Genomic DNA, 20,821 nt, shown 5'->3' with positions numbered 1-20,821 from the left:
TAGTTATCAAGAAAATAAAAGAGGTGAGTTTTCAGGACTTTCTCAGATTCAACCTGGAGGATTTGTCACTTATTACACTCGACTCAGTCTGTCGAGTGATTCAACTCCAGAGTCGAAACAAGTCAGGAATAGTTTCAAAGCTTTATTTGACTGTGTGAAAGTGTGGTGGGCGTGTCTACGCTCCAGTGCTATTTATTCCACCAGCGCTCGATGGCACCGTGCGTAATTACGCACAGAGCCACACCTCTCTCCCTCCCGTCCAGGTGAGGAAACGTCCCCAGGTTAGTGTCACCTGTCCGGAGTCATAGTTTGCACAGCAGGGAGTTGAAGTGTCTGAGCTGCAGGAGAGGTCAGCTCCGCCAGCTCAGCCATGGCCGAGTCCCAGCTCGTGTGCATGGAGGACGGCCGCATCGGAGTCAAAGTCCCGGAGTCCAAACCCGAGTTTTACTACAGCGAGGAGCAGCGCGCCGCCATCGAGGAGCTGCTGAGGAACGGAGACGGAGCCTTCAAGACGCGACTGAAAGATGACAACATGAAGGATTTCTTATCCGCCAGAGAAGTCAAAGTGTTTACGAGCACGTTCAGACAGTTCGAGTCCGCTGAGGAGGACAAGGGGGGCGGCAGCAGCCCGGAGCAGGCAGCCGCCGGCGGCGACGCGGACTCGGGGGTCCACTCCACCTACTGGCCCCAGATGTCGGACACAGAGGTGCCGCCGTTGGACATCGGCTGGCCCAGCGGGGGGATGTTCAAAGGTCTGACCCGCGTGTCCGTGCACACGCACCCGCCCAGAGAGAATGGACCCCACCTTAAAGAGGTGGTGCGGCGGCTCATTCAGGGGGCCAGCAAGGTGAGGAGGCCCGGGCACAGAGGACCAGGGCAGGAAGAGAGGACCAGGGCAGGAAGAGAAAGGACCAGGGCAGGAAGAGAGGTCAGGGGCTTGAAGAGAAAGGACCAGGGCCAGGAAGAGAGAGGACCAGGGCAGGAAGAGAAAGGACCAGGGCCAGGAAGAGAAAGGTCAGGGGCAGGAAGAGAAAGGACCAGGGGCAGGAAGAGAGAGGACCAGGGGCAGGAAGAGAGAGGACCAGGGGCAGGAAGAGAGAGGACCAGGGCAGGAAGAGAAAGGTCAGGGGTAGGAAGAGAAAGGACCAGGGCCAGGAAGAGAGAGGACCAGGGCCAGGAAGAGAGAGGACCAGGGGCAGGAAGAGAGAGGACCAGGGGCAGGAAGAGAGAGGACCAGGGGCAGGAAGAGAGAGGACCAGGGGCAGGAAGAGAGAGGACCAGGGCAGGAAGAGAGAGGACCAGGTTGAACTTATTTTCCAGTTGCACAATTTAGGCCTATTTAAAATCAGATGTTTTTTAATGTTCATTTTTAAAACCCTAATATCACAGTTTATTATTTTCAGTTCCCGACACGACAACCTACTCATTTTTCCTATTATGACCAAATATAAAATAACACAAAATAAACAAATCTGAATGAATATTCTAATGAGCACAGGTGATAAAGACAGTGTTATCACAGTGTGACAGTGTCCAAAGCTCAACTCCCTCTCCAGCAAGTCACGAAGGTTTATGAATACATGTTGGAATCTTTTCATTATCTTCAGCAGCTTTTACTTTCATAACACATACATGTTACACCACATGTCTTAACTGGAAACACGAGGGAGGGATAATATGTGGGGTCGATCCAAAGGCCATTACTCTTTGTCAACTGTCAGCCTCAGTGCTCAAAGTTTATTCAACATCAAAATGGAAATGGAAAAAGACCAAAAACTAAATGATTGTGCTTATAAAGATTAATGTGACCTGAAAACGTTTGAATTTTTCTTAGTATTTATGGACAAAATGCTTCCGCTCGCTTCTCCGCAGAATCACTTTATTCTGTAGCTTTAGAATGTTTTACTAAGTTGTGTTGTTTGTTTGTAAGAAGGATTACGATAAAACTACAAGACGGATTAACACTAAACTTGGTGGAAGGGTGTGTTATGAGTCAGGGAAGAACACGTTCAATTTAGATGTGGACGAGGGGATTTGTTTCGCTTTCTTTAACGCGTCAGGACGTTTTTCAACATTTTCACTGATTCCCCAGGGAGAGATTTGTGGATCTTGATGGGAAACAATCAGGAGTATTAACGGGACTGACATTTGAAAAAAGTGTGAAGTTTGATGCAGCTTGATTGTTTTTGGGTGTTGGAAGTTGTCTGTGATACGAGCTCTGCTACTAGTGTTAATCAAAACTCAGAGAAGAACAGAACAGAAGAACAGGAAAGTTTCGCTGTTTGATCGGCTCCTGTGTGTTTGTCCTCTGCTCAAGTTGTAGGTGCGGTGATTAAAAGCTCCTCACGCAGCCGCTGAGATCCTGGAGCAAGTTGCTCAGTGTAATGTTTACTCATTGGAGCCAGCTGACTGGGCTGAGTCATCTGTTCCGCCCCGCTCCCAGTCTCTGACGCCCCCCCCCTGCCCCTTTAAAACTGGGTCAGCGAGGACTACACGTTCGTCTTTTCAAATACCTGCAGTAGCCTTATTACATAACTCTGCTTTGTCCCCCCCTCTCCCTCCCCCACTCTCTTTCTTTTGTGTCTGTGCATTCCTTCCTCGATGTTTCTATTCATCTTTCGCTCCGGCACTTCTTCATTGTGTCAAACTAATTCACACTGTTCCTCAGAAGCAGAGCCGGCAAGAGTTCACACACTCTTTACTTCTGCAGAAGTACAGATACTATGAGTAAAGATATAAAAGTACAGGTCTCCGAGATGTACTCAAAGTTTAAAAGGTTTCCCTCTGAAGGTCATTTCTACCGACGGCGACTCGTGTCACGTTGATGTGATTCAGAGACTATTTCACCCAAACAACTTTTAATTTGAATAGAATAAACACAAGAGGAGCTAAAGCGAGAAAAGACTTCTGAGCATAAAAAATACTCGAGGAGGAAACATGTGCAATTTATTGAAGGAAGTATTCTTCATTTAAATGAGTGCAGGGATGGGGAATGTTGTTTTGTTTTCTTCATCGTCGATGATGACTGATTCTTCTCTTTTCTTCCGTGTTATTCCTCTGTGACTGTGACCTTTCGGTTTAAATCTGTCGTGATGTTGACAAGCCTGTTTTGAGTAGAAAGCTCAAATATTAAAGTTCAAATGTAACTGTGTTAAAGTACAGACACCTGAAGTACAGTCGTGAAGTATTAGTACTGTGTCACTTCCCATTAGAAGTGTTGAAAGCGGGGACAAAATGTGGTTTTCTCATTTGCCTACGTTAGAACGTTATTTTTAGGATTCACATCCGTGTTTACACGTACACACGTTACTTCCTGGTCGCTCCGCCTTGTTTCCTCGTGCAGCAGGAACAATGGCTGCTGAGTGTACATTTACTAGTAAACTTACTCTTTTGGAAATATTTCAGACCTTCAGCTCTCTGCGAACACAACATACTAATATATTTGTATTTGTAGGAAGACGTTTGATGAATAAATAAACAGCAGGTTGTTATGGTTTGTGTGCCTGTGTGGAATGTAACAAACCAACCAGCTCTTACCAGAGAGATAGTGAGCTACCCTGAAAAATAAAAGCACACACACACGCTGACAAACCAGTTCTCCAGGCACCAACAAACTCTGACTTTTAATTTGTCTGTCGCGTTGCTCGGTGCTGAGCCGTCTCTCTGAAGCACCGGCTCTTGTGTCCACATGTCTCAGCTCGTCTCGTCGTTCCCTCGCACGTCTGCTCAGCGACAGAGTGGAAACAACAACGGGCCTTTTTTCTGCAGAACACAGGGACATTTGTTGAGACACTTTCTTTTTCCATGACTTTTTGTTTTCAAGGAACAGTGAAATGATTCACGTTTCCCACGCCTGCTCTGCTCAGACAGAACATTCTAGAAACCAAACATTCAACTTGTGCTGTGCTTTACCCATCAAAGATAGGATATGTTACAACCCTTCATTCAAATCAATTCAAATTCCCAAATTTATTCCAGATGTTTCATTAAGTTTCAGTCTGGTTTAAAGGTCGCCCCTCTGCTCGGCATTGGAGAGAACACAGGTTTCAGGCCCTTTTCCGCACTGGCTTTCATGTTGTAGTCTACGTCCATTTTTATATCCAGTCTGTGATTCAAACAGGAATTGAGTGGAATTTGGTGATCAGAGGTCCGAGGTTTGTCATCTCTCTTCTTCAAATTCGGGACAAACGTCCTCTGGGACTCAACGGCGAACTCAAAAGGTCAAAAGATCAAAGTCACTCCGATGTCACAAAACACATTTTTGGCCATAACTCAAGAAACAAAACTCATAAGGATGATTCATTCCTTCTTAGTTATTTTGTCTTCACTTCCTGGTGTGTGTGCCAGCGATCATTCAGTCCCCGTTCCTCACCGCATGTGCCGCTGGCCGGGCGTGGCTTCTTGATCTCCCGCCAAGGCTCCTAAACACCTCTTCACAAACATTTCATGGAAAGCGGTTGAGTAGTTTTTACATAATCCTGCAAACGAACAACAAACTCATGTGAAGACATAACCTGCTTGGTGGAGGACATTATGTTTTTTTAACAGTAATTTAGCCAAATGAAATTAAGCAGTGCTCAAGATTATTTTAATCCCGCTGACGTCTCCTCCTGCATCTTCCCACCAACATACTTTAATCAAAGCTCTTTATCTCCACCCCTGCAGGTGATAGCGATCGTGATGGACATGCTCACAGACGTCCAGATCCTGCAGGACCTGATGGACGCGGCCTCGCGACGCTCCGTGCCCGTCTACATCCTGTTGGACAACCAAGGGGTGCCGCACTTCCTGGACATGTGCTCCAGGCTGCAGATTGGCTCACAGCACCTTCGGGTAAGGAGATGAATGTGGCACAGACGTGAAGCCAAAGGAAAACTTTGAACGTATTTCACAACTACAGCGATGCAATAAAAGGTTCAAAGGTTCGTTTATTGTAATAAAGATAAAGATAAAGATCAGCAAACAAAACTTCCTCAGTGACCTTTGTTTAAACGGTTGTGTAAAAAGTCAGAAAGAAAATGATCTCGAAAGCAACTTGTAATTTTAATCATTTTAATTTGAATCTTAACATTAAAATGCAAATTGGCAGAGTTCAAACATATGTCAGGTAAACAAATAAGTGTCATTATCAAAGAGGTGACTCAGCACTTTATTCCTAAAGATGACAAGAAATTAATTTCAGACTAAAATCCCCAAATTAATCTAAAGTCATTAAATCAGCTGTGAAGTAATATGTGTTCAGATGTATCCTGTAAGAATTGTCATTTATATTTGCAGCTTTTTTTACTCGAGCCGGTTCAAATGGGTTTAACAGCTCGACATGACTTTGCTGCCTCTGTTTTCTGTGGCAGCTCATCAGAACCAGAACGCTGCGGGGGATCGGGTTCTGTTTGTCGTTCGGCAGACTGCCGGGTTCCCTCTGTAACAAGTACATGTTGGTGGACGGAGACAAAGTCGTGTTCGGCACCTACAGGTGAGTTTGGGTGTGTGTGTGTGTGTGTGTGTGTGTGTGTGTGTGTGTGTGTGTGTGTGTGTGTGTGTGTGTGTGTGTGTGTGTGTGTGTGTGTGTGTGTGTGTGTGTGTGTGTGTGTGTGTGTGTGTGTGTGTGTGTAGAGCCCTTTGCTTTCTGGTTACTGGTGAAGAGAATGTGTGTTTGAATTGTTGCATTTGGTTCATTCTGAATGTAAAAGTGAGATTTCATTAAAGTTGCTGTGTTTAAGACTTGAAAGACAACACAAAAAACACAGACTGAGATAAATCTCAAAATATAAAATATAAAACAAATTATTATTATATATAATAAATAATAATAAACTTTCATTTTAGGCCACAGGTCTTGTTAGAGGGGGAATCAGAAGATAAAATGAGGAAAATTGATTACTTTAGTAAAATAAAACTACAGCAAACGTCGCTAGAGTCAAATTCTTCTTATTCTTTTAAAAAATATTTCTTTCTTTCTTCTGATAATATTATGACTCTATTCTTATGATATTATGACTTCATTTAAAATATCAGACATTTCAATATGGCCCTAAAACTCAGTCGTACACCACAGACATATAAACAACAGCCAAAGCTGTCAGAACCTCCTCTGTGATTCCTGCACTAGTGTGAATGAGTCTCCAGGGCCACATTTTGTCATGATGACACACACACACACACACACACACACACACACACACACACACACACACACACACACACACACACACACACACACACACACACTAAGGTTGTGCGTTGTGTCTAATAAACTGAATTATGTTTTTAAGACTGGCTGCTTGTTGCACGTGTCTGATATTTGTTTAAGTAACGATTTTAACGTGTGATGTCTGTTTAACGGACCAGTGAGGATGGAATAAAGTTGATAACGGGTTGATCTCTCTGTCTCAGTTTCTGCTGGTCTGCAGCTCGTATGGACCGGAGCATGATCACTGTGATGACGGGTCAAGTGGTTGACTTCTTTGACCAGGACTTCCGGGAAATGTACGCCATCTCTGAGAAGCTGGACCTCTACAAGGAGTTCCACGTCAGCCCGCCTGCTGCCACCGCCACGATACCTTCCAAGGCGGGGACTAAACGTCCACCTTTACCTGCCACCACCTCCCGCTTCCAGGTTACGTTAGGGGATTCACGGAAAGACAAAATCGAGGTGCCTGCGCATAAATACTACAACCCCAAGTACTCGCTGGCTTTCGGGGACCCCATACGTCCAACTGGGTCTCTGCAGGAGCCGGGAACTAAGAGGGGGTCGATTCTGTCCAAGTTCCCTGAGGAGCTGGAGCAGGAGAAGACCCGAGTGACCAGCAGTGAGAGGATGGATCGGTTGACCCCGTTGCCCACGGAGGCCCCGAGTGAGATCTTCAAGGGACCCAAGGCAGTGGCGCAGGACAAGAAGCACACATGGAGGTCGAGATTTTCCAAGAAACCGTCCAGAAAGCTTTCAGCTAACAGCCTCGCAAACAGCACGTGCCCCTCACCCACAGAAGCCAGTCAGACCGATGAGACGGAGGACAACTTGGGGGTGATTGTGAAGACGCCCTCTAAATGGAGGGGAAAGAAGTTTCAGAGGACAGAGTCCCAGCAAACGGTCAACTCCGCACAGGACACCGAGAGTAAGTCAGTCAAATGTGGATTTGTGTAAAGATTGACACATGATTTTGTCCATTGTTTCCCGACCTTTTATCGCTACACGACTAAGTTCACACGGCAGAACTCTCTGTCTTGTGATCGGGAGTCAAGCTGGCGGAGGTGAAACGCTTCAGTGGGCGTAGTTGCGCTGAGTCTTTGTGACTCTGTCCCTCACACACATGATTATTGCCTGATTTTCCTGATTACAGACGTGTGCAGTGTAGAAAATCAGGGGGCATCTCCCGTGTAGCTGCACCACCTTCATCCCATCCTGATTGCCTGGAGTTGATGTCGACTCTGACTAGATTTTCCGCCGTTAGCGTCTCTAATCGTGTCTCTGAGGAGTTTGCACAGAGCGATCGGTAACTGCTGATAGGGGGCCTTTGCTGGCTCTTCTGCAAATGGCAAATCTGGCTGAAAATCGTGTTGTGGGAACTCGGATTAAAGGGTCGAGACGTAGATCAGACGAGTGACGAGACAATTTAATAAAATCATTTCATGTTTTCTGCAAATCTGGATCATGTGTTGTTGGCTGATAAAACAAAGTGGTGACAAAGGATCACAAGTTGTATTTGAAAGCATCACCCGTGCGTTGGAAACCACTGATTTAATCCAACTCTCTCAGCAAATTAACTTTTTAATCAATAATGGTAACATGATGTAATCCTCTATGGATCCTCATGAATTCCACATAATAACTGTCTCACGCCTCAAATCTCTCGTTTTTAATTTTGTCCTTGTTGTTTTGTTTTTTTCATCCAGGTGTTAAGAGAGCAAAAAACAAGTGTAAAATGTCCTGAGGTGAACCTGTCCACAGTCTCAACATGGAGCAGAACAGGACTTCCCTGAGACTATCCTCATCTTCCATTGTGCAGTACTGTATTTTATCCAGTGCCTTCAGGAAAGAGCCAATAAATGTATAATTCACCAGGTGCTGTTTTCATGTTTAGTGCCTAATACAGAATAAAATGTGCAAAGCATCATGGGATATCTGTTGCCTGGTTGGCTGCCTCTTGTTTCTCATGAAACTTTAGGGCTTTAGATATTTAGGTTTTACTCCTTCCCTTGTGGACACTGTGAGCATTGCACATTTTAGTGCACAAATTAAACACTTCAGTCATTCATTAAATACATCTTTAATCGAGATTCCTTTTACATTGCGATTGTTTTTTTTATCATAAAAAAAAGGTTTTACATGAAGGTCTGTGCAGCTTTGTACAGCAAAAACCTTTACTATTTTTCTCTAGAGTCATTTATCTGTAAATGAGAGTTTATTTTAATGTCTATCTCTGCACTAAATTGTGCATTAAATGGTTTCAGAAAAGAAAAACCTCATAAGGGCCAATAAGATAATTAAATATTTGGATTGTTCATTGGTTCTAGACTGAAAATGAATCAAGTAAAATAACATCATGTCACATTTAAAAATATTAAAATGATTGGAGCTGGACTGGCTGTTTCATAACTAGTCAAAAACATTACTTTGACTGCAGCTCAACCTGGTGGTGGCAGACAGTATTACAATTGTACAACATTTAAGATGGGAACGTAATCATTGCACTGCTTAAACTCACCACTAGCTGGCGCGCTTGTCTGCTGCTCTGGTCTGGGTCTTTGCCAACAGTTCTGAGAGGAACCACAGGCCTGATAGGAACTCATGGTTGAGCTCAGCTAGAAGAGGGGGGAGGTGATGTTAGAGGATGTGCAAGTGGGATGTGGTGCAACTCAGAAACAGGAAGTCAGAGCTGCAGCAGGAAGTAGCATTCTCGCACAAATTTAGAGACGAGTTTTACTGACACACATCGGGCCTGAAAATATCTTGTTTTATGTGATAGTTGAATCTTAATTTTCCTTCCAAGGCAGCATCACTATTTAAAATCAGCTGCGAATTTAAATTATTCCTGTTCAGGTCACAAACATAAAGGAATTAGGGGGTTTGATCTTGGTGGACAGAGATTATGTTGCTGTAATATTACGTAAACACCAACCTCGGGATACAGATTTGACCAAATTACATGGTGTATGGCAATAAATACATTTTAACATGATTGTACTTTTATTAACAGGATTTTATTTGTATCTATATTGTGAATAAAGCAAACGTGCAAATACAGAAACGTGCTGCAAATTGAGAAAACAACCCCCGGAAATGTTTCCATGGGACCCAAAAAGGTGATGAACCAGCTGTAGTTCAGTCACACAGAAGCCGTGAATATGAGGAAGTGAGGTGTGGTCTCATGGTTTCGAGGTGTGTTGAAGTGAAAACACAGCTGTCAAACACAACATCCATCCACACACCTGAAAACTTTTTTTATTAAATAATTATTTCATGAGAATATAACACAAAGAATAATTACAAGGTAGGTTTTGCAGAAGTTACAAAGACTTACGACGTAATGCATGTTACACCTATTGCACTGTGAAATATAAAAGAAAATGCAGGCGTATGCATTTCAAGGTAAATCCTGCGGCACGCTATAAAGTATCATAAATTTAGAAAATACACGAAACTATTTCTGTACAACTGAAGCATTTCATACACAAGCATCTTCAGATGACGCCTAACATGATAACACGTTGTCAGGGAACTTAAAATGACTCAATGGACAAAAGCAAAGCTGTAAGATTTCTTAAAATACAACAAAGTAATGGTTTTATTTACAATTGTCCATTTTTAAATCTTCTGGGAGCCGTTAAGAAGCTGAGAACGCGACTGACTCAGAGAAACATCAGCCGAATGAGAGAATCTTCTACTGGTAGTCGTGATAAACTCCACAACACATCCCAGCAAACATCTTCAGTCTGTTCAGTTTCTTTGTGGCTTGTCTGGTTGACGATGAGCGCTACGTGAATGAGTCATCGTTTTTCACCTTTGACACTGAAAACCGCCCTCTGCAAAAAGGGAAGTGGAAAGAGAAGTCCCTCTTTTAGCCTGAATGACCACGGTCTGTGTCGTTTTGTCTCCTGCGCCGTCGCTCAGCTGCGTTCAAAGTGTTTGAAACAACTGAGAGGGGTCAGAATCCCACTCTGGTTGCAGTTCAGTGAGCGTCCATGGGGGGCAGCGGACAGCTCAGTTCTGAGGCGCCTGGTTTATCACCTTCTTCTTACGGACTGAGACCAAGTCGTAGAACGGATCCTTGGTGATACTCGCTCTGTTTGAAGTAAAACAAAAAAAAAAAGTTGTTATGAAGACGCCCATGCAGCAGTACTACAGAAAATTACTTTTGGTGCAATAAAGTTTTATCTGATCTTATCTTATATTAGAGAGAGAGAGAGAGAGAGAGAGAGAGAGAGAGAGAGAGAGAGAGAGAGAGAGAGAGAGAGAGAGAGAGAGAGTGTGTGTGTGTGTGTGTGTGTGTGTGTGTGTGAATTTCCATCTATGTGAGGACCTGCTTCAGTTTTAACATCTTGTGGGAATTTGTGGATTGTGAGGACATTTTGGACCCTCCTAGAATAGATAGGACAAATCGATATCTACCAGACTTTTGTAATATTGCTAATGATGAAAATTATATACTGTGACAACTACCTATGTTGTTTTATCTATAGCATCAAATGACAGATGGAAAATGAACAGCTAGCTTGTGAACATAGGGTCTGATACTACAGACTTGAAGTGTAAGTTCAGTCTGTATGATTATCTGAACATTTCCTACTTTTCTGACTGGACTGATTCAAACAAACTAGTTTTAGCCACTAAAGTTTATGCTCAAAGCAGAAGTAATATCTGTTATTGCAAAAACTTAACAGGCATTGTGTAAAAAAAACATATTGTTATGTAACTATACACTGATGTATAATCTTGCTTGCACTGCCAACTAGTGGCCACACTAACACAGAACACTTTAAACTAGAATACAAGAACTCATCCATAACAAGTGGATGTGGTCTCAAGCAGAACAAGCCACACTTGACTTCACCCAGCTGTGATGTTGGGTGTGGACAGATGTTTACTCGACTTTTCAAACCACAGAGATGAGAAGCTGTGCTTCTTCATGTAGAGTCGCTCTCAATAAGATGTAAATAACTGATAAGGGGACGAAGCTTCTCAGTAAAAGCTCCTCACATTCAAACAAGGCTGCTGATGTGTCTGGGGGATAAATGAGCAGAATCCCTAGAGTGTAGCCGTGTTTTCTGATGTGTCTAATTATGCTCATCCTGTTGTTTGTGTTGTGGTTTGCACAATCGTGTACAACATGTGTGTGATGTGACCTGATGGCCTCGATCCAGGAGTCTCTCTCCTCGGCGCCGGGGGCACAGATGGTGTACGACTGATGTTTTCCCTCCACCACTCGGCCGTCCGTCTCTGTTTTACAGGCTTTGATCTTCTGCCCTCGACTGTTGGGGTTGTACAGCTCCAGACAGTACTAGACGACACCAGAATCACAATTTATACATCTCTCTGTTGATCTATCAAATACGTGTTATATACATACAAAATGACCATATTCAATGTAGTTGAATTAGCTTTTTCTAACATGTTTGTGATGAAAGAAAACACATCTGGCAGGAACCATAGACTGGCTGTAACTTCCTTGAACTTGAAGCCAATATATCCTGGATATGGACGCTGACATCTTGTTTTTTTTTGGTATCATTTGGAGCCAGAGTCTGCACAGGTTTATGACCCATACTTCAGCAAGCCACAAGGGGGCTTCATGATTTGGCTTCACTTTTGGGGAGCTGTCATGTCGTCCATCTTTATTTACAGTCCATGGCAGGAACTCACCGGTTTGCGAGGATATGGCACTTCCCTCACACACAGGTTTTCCAGAGGGATGATGCCTCTGGGCTCTTTATCCTGAAGACGGATAAAAAAGAGATGGAGTGAGTCAGGAGGAAAAGAAGGAAGAGCTGAGGGTAAAAATATCATCTGCACCAAGGAAAGAAGAGAAGCAGCAGAGCCAGAGTGTCTGAGGACAGATTGTTTAGACACTTCAGGTAAATGTGTGATATTGGGCTGTACAAGCAAAGTTTTCACTTGATAGAAAACCTGAAACTTAACAACCCGTCAAACGTTTACTGAAAATAAAAATATATTTTGCTATGCACGGCCTAAATAACACTATGTTAAACGAATACAATGTTTTTTACCTGTGACATATGATTAACAGAAAGACCTTTATGACTTTCAAGTACCAGCTTGTGAGCATTTTGTGATCAGCCACCTCTATGGTTAAGGTTTGGTTTTCATATCTTCTATCTTCTGTGGTTGAAGTGAACGTTACAGAACAAACATGCACCCTCGCAATCTCTCCCCCAGAGGTTTCGCAGCACCCGACTGAATTATAGACCACAAGACTTCTTTTGAACTTGGTTTGTACAAATAACTCTCATTGATGACAGCCTTCAACTGACTGGTGGAAAAAAAACTGTGAAAATAGTTTGAAATGAAACACCCCCGTTGTGGTTGTATGCCTCCACCAACCAGACTCCAGACAACTGGTTTAAATAAGAAGGAATTATCTTAAAGCAGACTTGACGTATGTTCTAGAGGAACATGTTTTGGATTTCCAAATTCATATTCAGATTTCCAAATTCATATCAGTTCATCTGCGAGTCCAAGTGAACCTTTGTACCGAATTGGAGGAAATCCCCTCAATGTGTTGTTGAGATATCGTGTTCACAAGGCAACACATGTACCTTGTGAGGTCGTAGTGACCTTAACGTTTGAGCTTTGACAACCACATTTTAACACATTCATCTTTGAGTCCAACTGAAAGTTTTGTATCAGATTTGAAGATACATGTTCACAAGAAAGTTGCATATAACCAGAAAAGTGAACGCCTCCAGCCACTGGGTGTCACCTGTGTGGGGGCATAGTAAAGACTTTCAGATATGCTGTACTCGAAGGTGAATAAAGAGGAGCAGGCTTACAGTGGTGTACTCAAAGTAGTAGAGGCAGTTGTCGGTCAGGATGAACCATCGCCTCTTCCACGTCTTCACTCGGCCTCCTGGAGACACAGCCAAGAGAAAGTTGGGTTTTTTTTCAGTGGAAACTAACAAACTTAAAAAGCGGCGTCAGTTTATCACAGACAAACCAAAATACACAGTTTAGAACGAAGTCAAACATCTGTATTTGCCGACCCCGTGACATTACGTGGTTTACATACACAACCGTGAGGGTATATTCCACTGTTGGGTCAGTTTCTCAGTACTTCCTCTGTGCTTTCCTGTTTTTAAACGTTATTCTTAGACGTAATGTAGCACAGTGTCGAGAACCACATCTAAACACACTTGTCGAGTTCATGGTTTGAATATGTAGCTTGATGGGTTGAACATGTTGTGGTTTGTGGGGGATTTACATCACTTCAACCAAACTGTTCATAATAATCCATTAAAACGCATTCAGGAGAGCCGTGTTACCGAGTTTTAGAAGCCAGCCTTCTCTGTCGGGGTTGAAGAAAGTGTGAGTCAGGTCGTTCCCGTCGTCCTCTGGGATTTTGAAGGGTTCGTTGCGAATGCTCTCGTAAAGTTTCTGAGTAGAAAAGAGGTGAAAAGGTCAAATATCTGAAATTTTACAACCTTGATACCAATCAGATGAATTAGAAGTACAAGAAAAGTCTAAAGACGTCCAAACAAGAGGGATTCAAACCATTTACGTCTTATTCCACTGACTCAGTGACTCCACATGTGATTTCAGAGTGACACTGAATCAGCTGTGAGAGTGAAAGTGGTCTCACCGAGAGCAGATCGTTGGGCAGATCCTCTCCGTTGTTGATGCCTCTGTTCATGGAGAAGAAACGCTCCAGCGTGGTCTTGTCCTTCACGTTGGGGTTGTGGAGGCTGGTGTTGAGCATGATTATGGCAAAGGACAGGATGTAGCACGTGTCTGGTGTTGTACAAGAGTAAGAGGATGTATAAAATATACATATGATGCTCTACTTTAGTTCACATGAATACAGCCAGTAAAGAGGAGACAAGTCTGGAGCGATATGAAGAATTGAAAGTCTGAAAGACAAAGTTTCGGTTTTTCAGTCACACACACACACACACACACACACACACACACACAGAGTCCGGTAGAGGAAGTGGACACGTGCACTCACCAGTCGACTGGAAGACGTGAGTGTTGCAGTCGCAGTAGCGTGTGGCAAAGGCCTCCATCATGCGGTCGATCTTCTGGGCTTCACCAGGCAGACGGAAGCTCCACAGAAACTGTCTGTCGCGTGCACACCACAACACAAGTCCTGTTTATTCAGGTGTTTGACACGAGTGTAGATACTCAACACATCTGAAGAGAGTGTGTGTGTGTGTGTGTGTGTGTGTGTGTGTGTGTGTGTGTGTGTGTGTGTGTGTGTGTGTGTGTGTGTGTGTGTGTGTGTGTGTGTGTGTGTGTGTGTGTGTGTGTGTGTGTGTGTGCGTGTGTGTGTGTGCTGCAGCTGCACAGTATATTGTCAATAATTCAATTCCCTTTCTTTCCACTCATGTCATGAAACTCCTGAAGTTTTACACATTGGAACAAATGTTCTTGTATTTTACTCGAATATTTATTTAAAACTCTTCTTCCTTCTACTTTTAAGGCTTTTTAATCAGCCTGGGAGATATTTCATGTTTTACATAATGACCCTGATGAGTTATCAGAAATCCTGCATCACAAACTGGAGATGTATGAAACACAACATTTCACAAAACACAAAGTGTGTCAGTTGTTTTTGTATTTTGTAAAAATGTTCTAATGTCTTTATTGTATTTGTGAAAGATTGTTTTCTAATATGTTGTTTAGTGAAATGTGTTGTGTTTTGTAAATTGTGTTTTGTCAAAGGTTGTTTTTTGTTACATGTTATCTGACATGTTGCTGTTTTGTAAAATGTTTTGTTTTGTTTCATTCAAGTAGAAGCAGCTTTACTTTTACCATCACTGAGGTTATTTGACGTAAGAAGCGACTGATAACATCCAGATGTTTGAGACGTTTCCTGTTGATTGAGTTACTAAAGATTTAGATAGTTGAGCACTGACCTGAGGGCCTGGACCAGGTTGAGGTCGGAGAACTCGTGCAGCTCCACAAAGGCCTTCAGGGTCTGCAGGTGGAGCTCCTCCCTGTAGGTCAGAGGAGGAGGAGGAGGAGGGAGGAGGAAGGAGACACATGAAACCAGAGGAAAGTTTCACCTTGTTGGAACCTGCCTTTACAATCCCTCCTCCTACAACCTTTTTCCCTCCCTTCTCATTCCTCCTTCTATGAGGATCCTCCTTCCCTTTGCTTTTCCTTCCTCTCATCATTAATCTCTCCCTCCTTCATCTACTTGATATGTATTCATCCTCTTCCCTCTTCAACGTGTCTCAAAACCTCTTCAATCATCTTCCCTTTCCTCCTGCTCACTACATTTTTTATTCCTTTTCACCTACTCGACTTCCCACCTCCTCCTCCTCTTCCTCACCTCTCTCCGAGGAATTCTCCAATGGCCGTCTTGTTGAGTCCCTCCTCCTTGTAGAGGAACTCAGCGATGGGCTGAGCAGTTCCTTCCAGCAGCTTGTTCTCCACCAGGTAACTGATGCCCTGCAAGCAAACACACGCGTGCACTCAAATTAGAACTGCATGCACGTTTCGTTTGCAGCTTGCATGGGGAAGTAGCGCGCTCACTTTATGATGTAGTGTTTCAGAAATACTCTGCCCTCTGTGCTGCGGTTTCACAATGATCTCACCTCCGGTTGGTTAAAATGAGCGAATTTTCATTTTCTTTTAATCCCAATTCCTTAAATTCGATGTCTCTTCCTCTTTCCTCTGTGCCACAGGGTTCGGAGGTGACGGGTTAACATCTACATCATGTAGAGAGTTCAGGCAACCTCATAAACCAACCTCAGCTTGGAACACACTTCTGTTTCCAGTAAGGGAAACTGGTCGTGCTTTTATTTAGTATGCGTTGTTGCAAAGACAACAGTGTCGAGCTCGAGCTGAAACCACTGAAACCGCGTGAAGGGCCCGTTTCAGCGTCATTTCACAGACTGACACCTTCAGTGTGGTCAAGCCAGAGGAAGTCCACACGATGACGAGCGAGAAGAAAAAAAACACACTCCTGCTCACCTTTTTCGGGTCCATGTTGAATTTCTTCCTCCCGTTCGAGAACAGTTTGCTCTTCTCTATTGTTTTGCTGCAGGAAAAGTAACAACGAAGAATAAAAATGAGATTTCACACACAGAGAAGTTTTATTTTTTAAACCTCCCCTCACTGATATTCTATGTCTAAATGAAACGATGATTGAAAAGATGCATCAACACCTTTGTAAAATATTTTACCTCTGCTTATTGTGTTGTTTATTTGTCTGTCTGTTTGCAGGATTACACAACGACCACTCAACCGATTTCAACAAAACTTGGTGAACATTGTGAGAATAAATCATGGATCTTGATGAAAAAATGTTCAGGGGCCTGATATTTAGGAGAATAAAGTAAAATCCAAATAAAGATCTGGATCTAGTGAATTTAAAAGTGGTTTTATCACGGTGCTGTTGAATCTTGGTGGAGGTTTGCACACGGTGACGTCCTCGTTGCATTTGTGAGAGAAGCTTTTATTGTTGTTTCAGACTATTTGGTTTTCTTTCTGGTCTTGAATCTACCTCTTTGTATAAAAGGTGCTTTTTAAATAAAATCTCTATGCTATTCTCTAGTTTTCTCACTTTAAATGAGATTAAAAGAACAAACGCTGTATTTTCTATAAAAGACGAACTGAGAATCCAAGGAAAAGGTTTCAATTATTCAGAAAAGACAAAGAAAGAAACTCCTCTAATAGAAAACACACCAGGAGGCAGGGCCTTGTGGTTGGGGGACATTAGAAACGAACCAGTGTAAATGGAGGATTGACTGTGGGTTCTATATATAAATGCAGATGTTCAAACAGGTGCAGGGGTTTTCCCCACCAGAACTCACTTTTCCTCTGTGGACTCAAAGCTGAGTATGTCCGCCATCACGCTGTCTATCTCCATCTTTAGCTTCTGGACGGGGAGGAAGAAAAAGAAACTGGTATCAACAGAAAGGACAAGACACTTTTTCCAGTGACAAGCTTTTTTGGAAGGATAGGCCATCGACTTTTTAGTTTGGCCCACGTCCTGTGATTGACACTGCAACAAGCCACCAGGGGGCATTCAAGACGTCTTGGCTTCACTACATCTCTACATACACTCGATGCTATATTTGCGTGGACGTGTGATACCTGGATATCGTCCAGAAGGTCCTCCTTGTGCGTCTTGATGCTCTCGATCTCCATCTTCTCATCTTCTGTAAAATCTGAGGAAACTGGTGAAAAAGAAAAATTGGAACAAAACCATGAAACAGATTCTCAGGAAGTCAACTTCCTCAAACTGAGTAAGAGCCAGTTCCTCACGTTTGACAAACACAACGTTTTTTACATCAGACACAATAATGACGAAATGCACTTTGACGGCCTCATTATACATTGATTGATCATTTAAATCTGTCGTACGGAGGCTGGAGTCGTCCTCCATTAGCCGCAGGTTCAATTCCAACCCGTTACTTTGCTGCACACCTTCCCTATTTCACACTTACATATTTGTTCTACATTTCACAATAAACTTCACCCTTTTTTTTTTCAGATTTCACAACACCGTCCAACCAATGATGGTGAAATGCCCCCAAGAATGTTTGACACTTTTTTGAACAAAAACATACAAAAGATTTTTCTTCTTGTGTAAAACATACGACACATTAAGTGTGAGAAACTGAGTCTGTTGTGAAGAAAGAACCACACGGACCTGGAGGTCGACCGTGATGTTATCGTTGGTCACGTCTGTCAAGTTTGGTGTTTCTAAAACATTCATATAAGTTCTCCTCGCTGCATATATCCTAAAACATATTTTCCTTTTTCTGGATATATTTAGACTTTTTTAAAAATATAATTGCAACTTTATTCTCATAATGTTACGACTTAATCGTCAAAATCTCTGAATTTATTTTTCTTCAATACGGCCGTAAACTCCATCATCAAGATGGGAATAAAACTGATGTTCTTCAAAAAAAAAATATATATATATATAATAAGGACTCAGTTAGTAAAATGTGAATTTCACATTTAAAATTTAGAAATTGAAGAACACAATATGGACGCAGTCACAACCCACATAGTTTTTATCCCACATCTGGCCCACATCTGGGCCACATACCGCATGAAATGATGGCACATCTGGGCCACATCTGGGCCACAGGTAAGCCAGTGCATTACCACAGGTCAACCAGAGGGACCAAGAGTGGTCTGGATCTGTTCTGTGCTATTTGGGCCACTTCACCATTGACCACTTGGCTCTCTTCCAGGTTACACCTTAATGACAAAGCACTGCATGCTTTCCAAAAAAGGCCCATTTCTTTTGCATCATTTGAGTCACACTTGCTATTCTTCAAGGAGGCCAGAAGTGGCCCACATCTGTATGCTGGCTGGGAAACATCTGGACTTTGAGATTTCATTAACAACTGTCTGACTCCCAAAGTCTTAAACCTTTTTACAAAGAGTAAAAGTCTTTTCTGGTACGATGTGCGTGACTGTGAGATAATGTGAACACATCCTGGATCAGTGTAATGTGCATTTACAGATAACATCATCACAGGTCGGATTTGACTGGAGCATGTCGTGGTTTCCATATTTAGGACATGAGCACAGAAATACATATTAAAATAGACGATGGTCAGTGGTGACTCATCGCGATATGAGTGTTTCTGGGTTTATCTCCACAACAGATAACATCAACATCATCGTTTCCATGAGGTCATCGTGCTGCAGGAGTTACTGAGTTTCCTGATAGTGTCAGAGTCCGAGTCACAAATTAAATCGCAAAGTCCAGACGTTTGTGACAGAATTAATTTGAGTCTTAATTATTTTTCAAATCAGTTCAATGACTTTTTTGTTACGTTTAACAAGCAGGACCCACAGAAACAACGGCTGGTGAAGGTGAATTGAACGAAACACAAAACAGGCTTCAAGTTGCTGAAGGCGAAACAAGTCAGGAGGTCCAGAAACGCAAACTGAGAACTAATCAAACTGACTCAATCCATACATGAAAACAGACGAAGGGACACAGACGACTGGGAGAAAAGACAGGACGTAAAGTAAGAGATACACATGGACAGAAGTTTCAAAATAAAACAGGAAAGAGGACCTCAAAGTGCAAACAAAGACTCATCCAGAGGAAATTCTGAGTCCACACACGAGTCCATAGGTCAAAAGTTATGAAAGTCAAAAGGTTCAAACACAAAAGTCTCAGAATCATCAAACTACCAAACTGATTTCTCTGGTTGCTCTTGGATCCTCGCTGTGTGCAATACTGGCTCTTATAATTAAAAAAGTTACGTTAAATGATAGAAAATATTAGAAAAATACTCGAAATACTGGACTGAGAAAATCTGTACCTTAAAATCCGTTATTTTAAAGCAACGCTACGTAAGTTTCACTGAGCAACAGCGCCCCCTGCAGCCACGTGTGGTAATTCATTCTGTTGGGCTACGTTTCCGAGCGATAAAGCGGTTTTCATGATGAGAAAAAACAAAGTGTCTATGAAACAGCAACTTTCTTAAATGCAAAGTTGAGAAAAAGGTGTCTGACAACAGAGACATGTGAACTGTTTGGTTTTAAAGCTGCACGCGACCACACGACCTGCTCGTCTTCTTCCTCTTCGCCTCTCGCACAGCGAGTCGTCAAACGGCTCATTTCAATCATTTGTCTAGAAACTGTTATGTGACAGTTGGACGTTTAGCCGTGGACAGTGAACAGACGTCATTTAAAGAGATCAACTTCTCTTTTTATCTTATCGGTGATCTGCGACTCTGTGAATGCCTCTTCCCTGTTTCAGTGGCGTGTGATGTGAGCATCGTTTAACCACAACATGCAAACTGTGAGAAGAAGAAAACTAAGAACTGTGCATCAAAAACCTAAATGTTTAAGCAGCAGCTGTTTCACTTTATTTATAATTTCTAATTTTCTTTTAGCTGTTTCTAAATTATAAAGCAGATGAAAGTTGACAGAATAATTTACTATCTCACTGACAGTAGGGATAAATTTAAAAGACAACGTAAATTATATAATGTCATAAAACAACTATCTCTTACTACTAGAGTAATAAAAAGTCAAACAGTATTTTTAGAACAGAGATATATAAAAAAAAATGAAAATACTAAATGCTAAATGTTTTTGTGTGAATCAAAAATACAATACATACAATAATCAAAAGACAACAAGAGGAAATCAGGTCTTACCCATTTGGCAATCAGTCATTTATATCCAAGAAAATAAAATAAAATAAAAGTCACGACTCCCAAACAGTGAAATGTGAAGAGAAGGTGTGAGGACGCAGCCTCAGCTCATAGTTCAGTCTGAAGGAGATGTTCTGCTGTGACTCCACCTCTTCCCCGTCCATCACAACCTAGAGCTCACGTCAGCGCAAAGACAGAAGTGATGACAAGGAGTCGCTCCTTCAAAATAAAAGCGTTATTAAATGGATTAAGCTTTCTTTTTTTTTTCCTCCACACCAGAGACAGCTGTTTTCTGGTCGTCCATTTCATTGTTGTGAACACGATATCTAAAGAACAACTTGAGGAAAGTTCTTCAAATTTAGCAAAAATAGTTACTTGCACTCGTAGATGAACTGAATTTGTCAAAGGTGAAGGTCACTGTGACCTCAACACATCTCTGTTGACTTGTGAACGTGGTTTCTTGACAACGCCTCGAGGAAATCCTTTTAAAAGTCTGCAC

At 42.4% G+C, this 20,821-nt stretch overlaps 2 protein-coding genes across 2 annotated transcripts; one reads left to right on the top strand and one right to left on the bottom strand.

The window, feature by feature from the left end:
- Window positions 1-212: 212 nt before the first annotated feature.
- fam83fb (family with sequence similarity 83 member Fb) lies at window positions 213-9,184 on the top strand. The gene is made up of 6 exons (XM_034581498.1): window positions 213-847; window positions 4,666-4,833; window positions 5,352-5,473; window positions 6,394-7,115; window positions 7,894-8,247; window positions 8,353-9,184. The coding sequence occupies exons 1-5, from the start codon at window positions 371-373 to the stop codon at window positions 7,929-7,931; spliced, it is 1,527 nt and encodes a 508-aa protein (XP_034437389.1). The 5' UTR covers window positions 213-370; the 3' UTR covers window positions 7,932-8,247; window positions 8,353-9,184.
- A 48-nt stretch (window positions 9,185-9,232) lies between these two features.
- cyth4b (cytohesin 4b) lies at window positions 9,233-20,479 on the bottom strand. The gene is made up of 13 exons (XM_034581541.1): window positions 20,326-20,479; window positions 17,279-17,361; window positions 16,996-17,060; window positions 16,154-16,220; window positions 15,510-15,628; window positions 15,091-15,171; window positions 14,181-14,293; window positions 13,815-13,963; window positions 13,498-13,609; window positions 13,009-13,085; window positions 11,861-11,932; window positions 11,344-11,498; window positions 9,233-10,283 (listed from the first exon to the last, which is right to left on the bottom strand). The coding sequence occupies exons 1-13, from the start codon at window positions 20,342-20,344 to the stop codon at window positions 10,202-10,204; spliced, it is 1,194 nt and encodes a 397-aa protein (XP_034437432.1). The 5' UTR covers window positions 20,345-20,479; the 3' UTR covers window positions 9,233-10,201.
- Between the last annotated feature and the right edge of the window lie 342 nt (window positions 20,480-20,821).

Source organism: Hippoglossus hippoglossus, chromosome 1 (assembly GCF_009819705.1).
Source record: "Hippoglossus hippoglossus isolate fHipHip1 chromosome 1, fHipHip1.pri, whole genome shotgun sequence".
Lineage (NCBI taxonomy): Eukaryota > Metazoa > Chordata > Actinopteri > Pleuronectiformes > Pleuronectidae > Hippoglossus > Hippoglossus hippoglossus.
The sequence above is the reverse complement of the archived record's forward strand: the minus strand, read 5'-3'. Positions and strand labels throughout refer to the sequence as shown.

What these genes read in the sequence shown, in the direction of transcription:
- fam83fb (XM_034581498.1), top strand. Translation starts at nt 371, where the DNA reads ATGGCCGAGTCCCAGCTCGTGTGCATGGAGGACGGCCGCATCGGAGTC. An exon ending in TCATTCAGGGGGCCAGCAAG is followed by an intron (nt 848 to 4,665) that starts GTGAGGAGGCCC and finishes CCACCCCTGCAG; the next exon opens with GTGATAGCGATCGTGATGGA. An exon ending in GTCGTGTTCGGCACCTACAG is followed by an intron (nt 5,474 to 6,393) that starts GTGAGTTTGGGT and finishes TCTCTGTCTCAG; the next exon opens with TTTCTGCTGGTCTGCAGCTC.
- cyth4b (XM_034581541.1), bottom strand. An exon ending in GGAGAATTCCTCGGAGAGAG is followed by an intron (nt 15,172 to 15,509) that starts GTGAGGAAGAGG and finishes TCTGACCTACAG; the next exon opens with GGAGGAGCTCCACCTGCAGA. An exon ending in TCCTGGATCGAGGCCATCAG is followed by an intron (nt 10,284 to 11,343) that starts GTCACATCACAC and finishes TACTTCAAACAG; the next exon opens with AGCGAGTATCACCAAGGATC.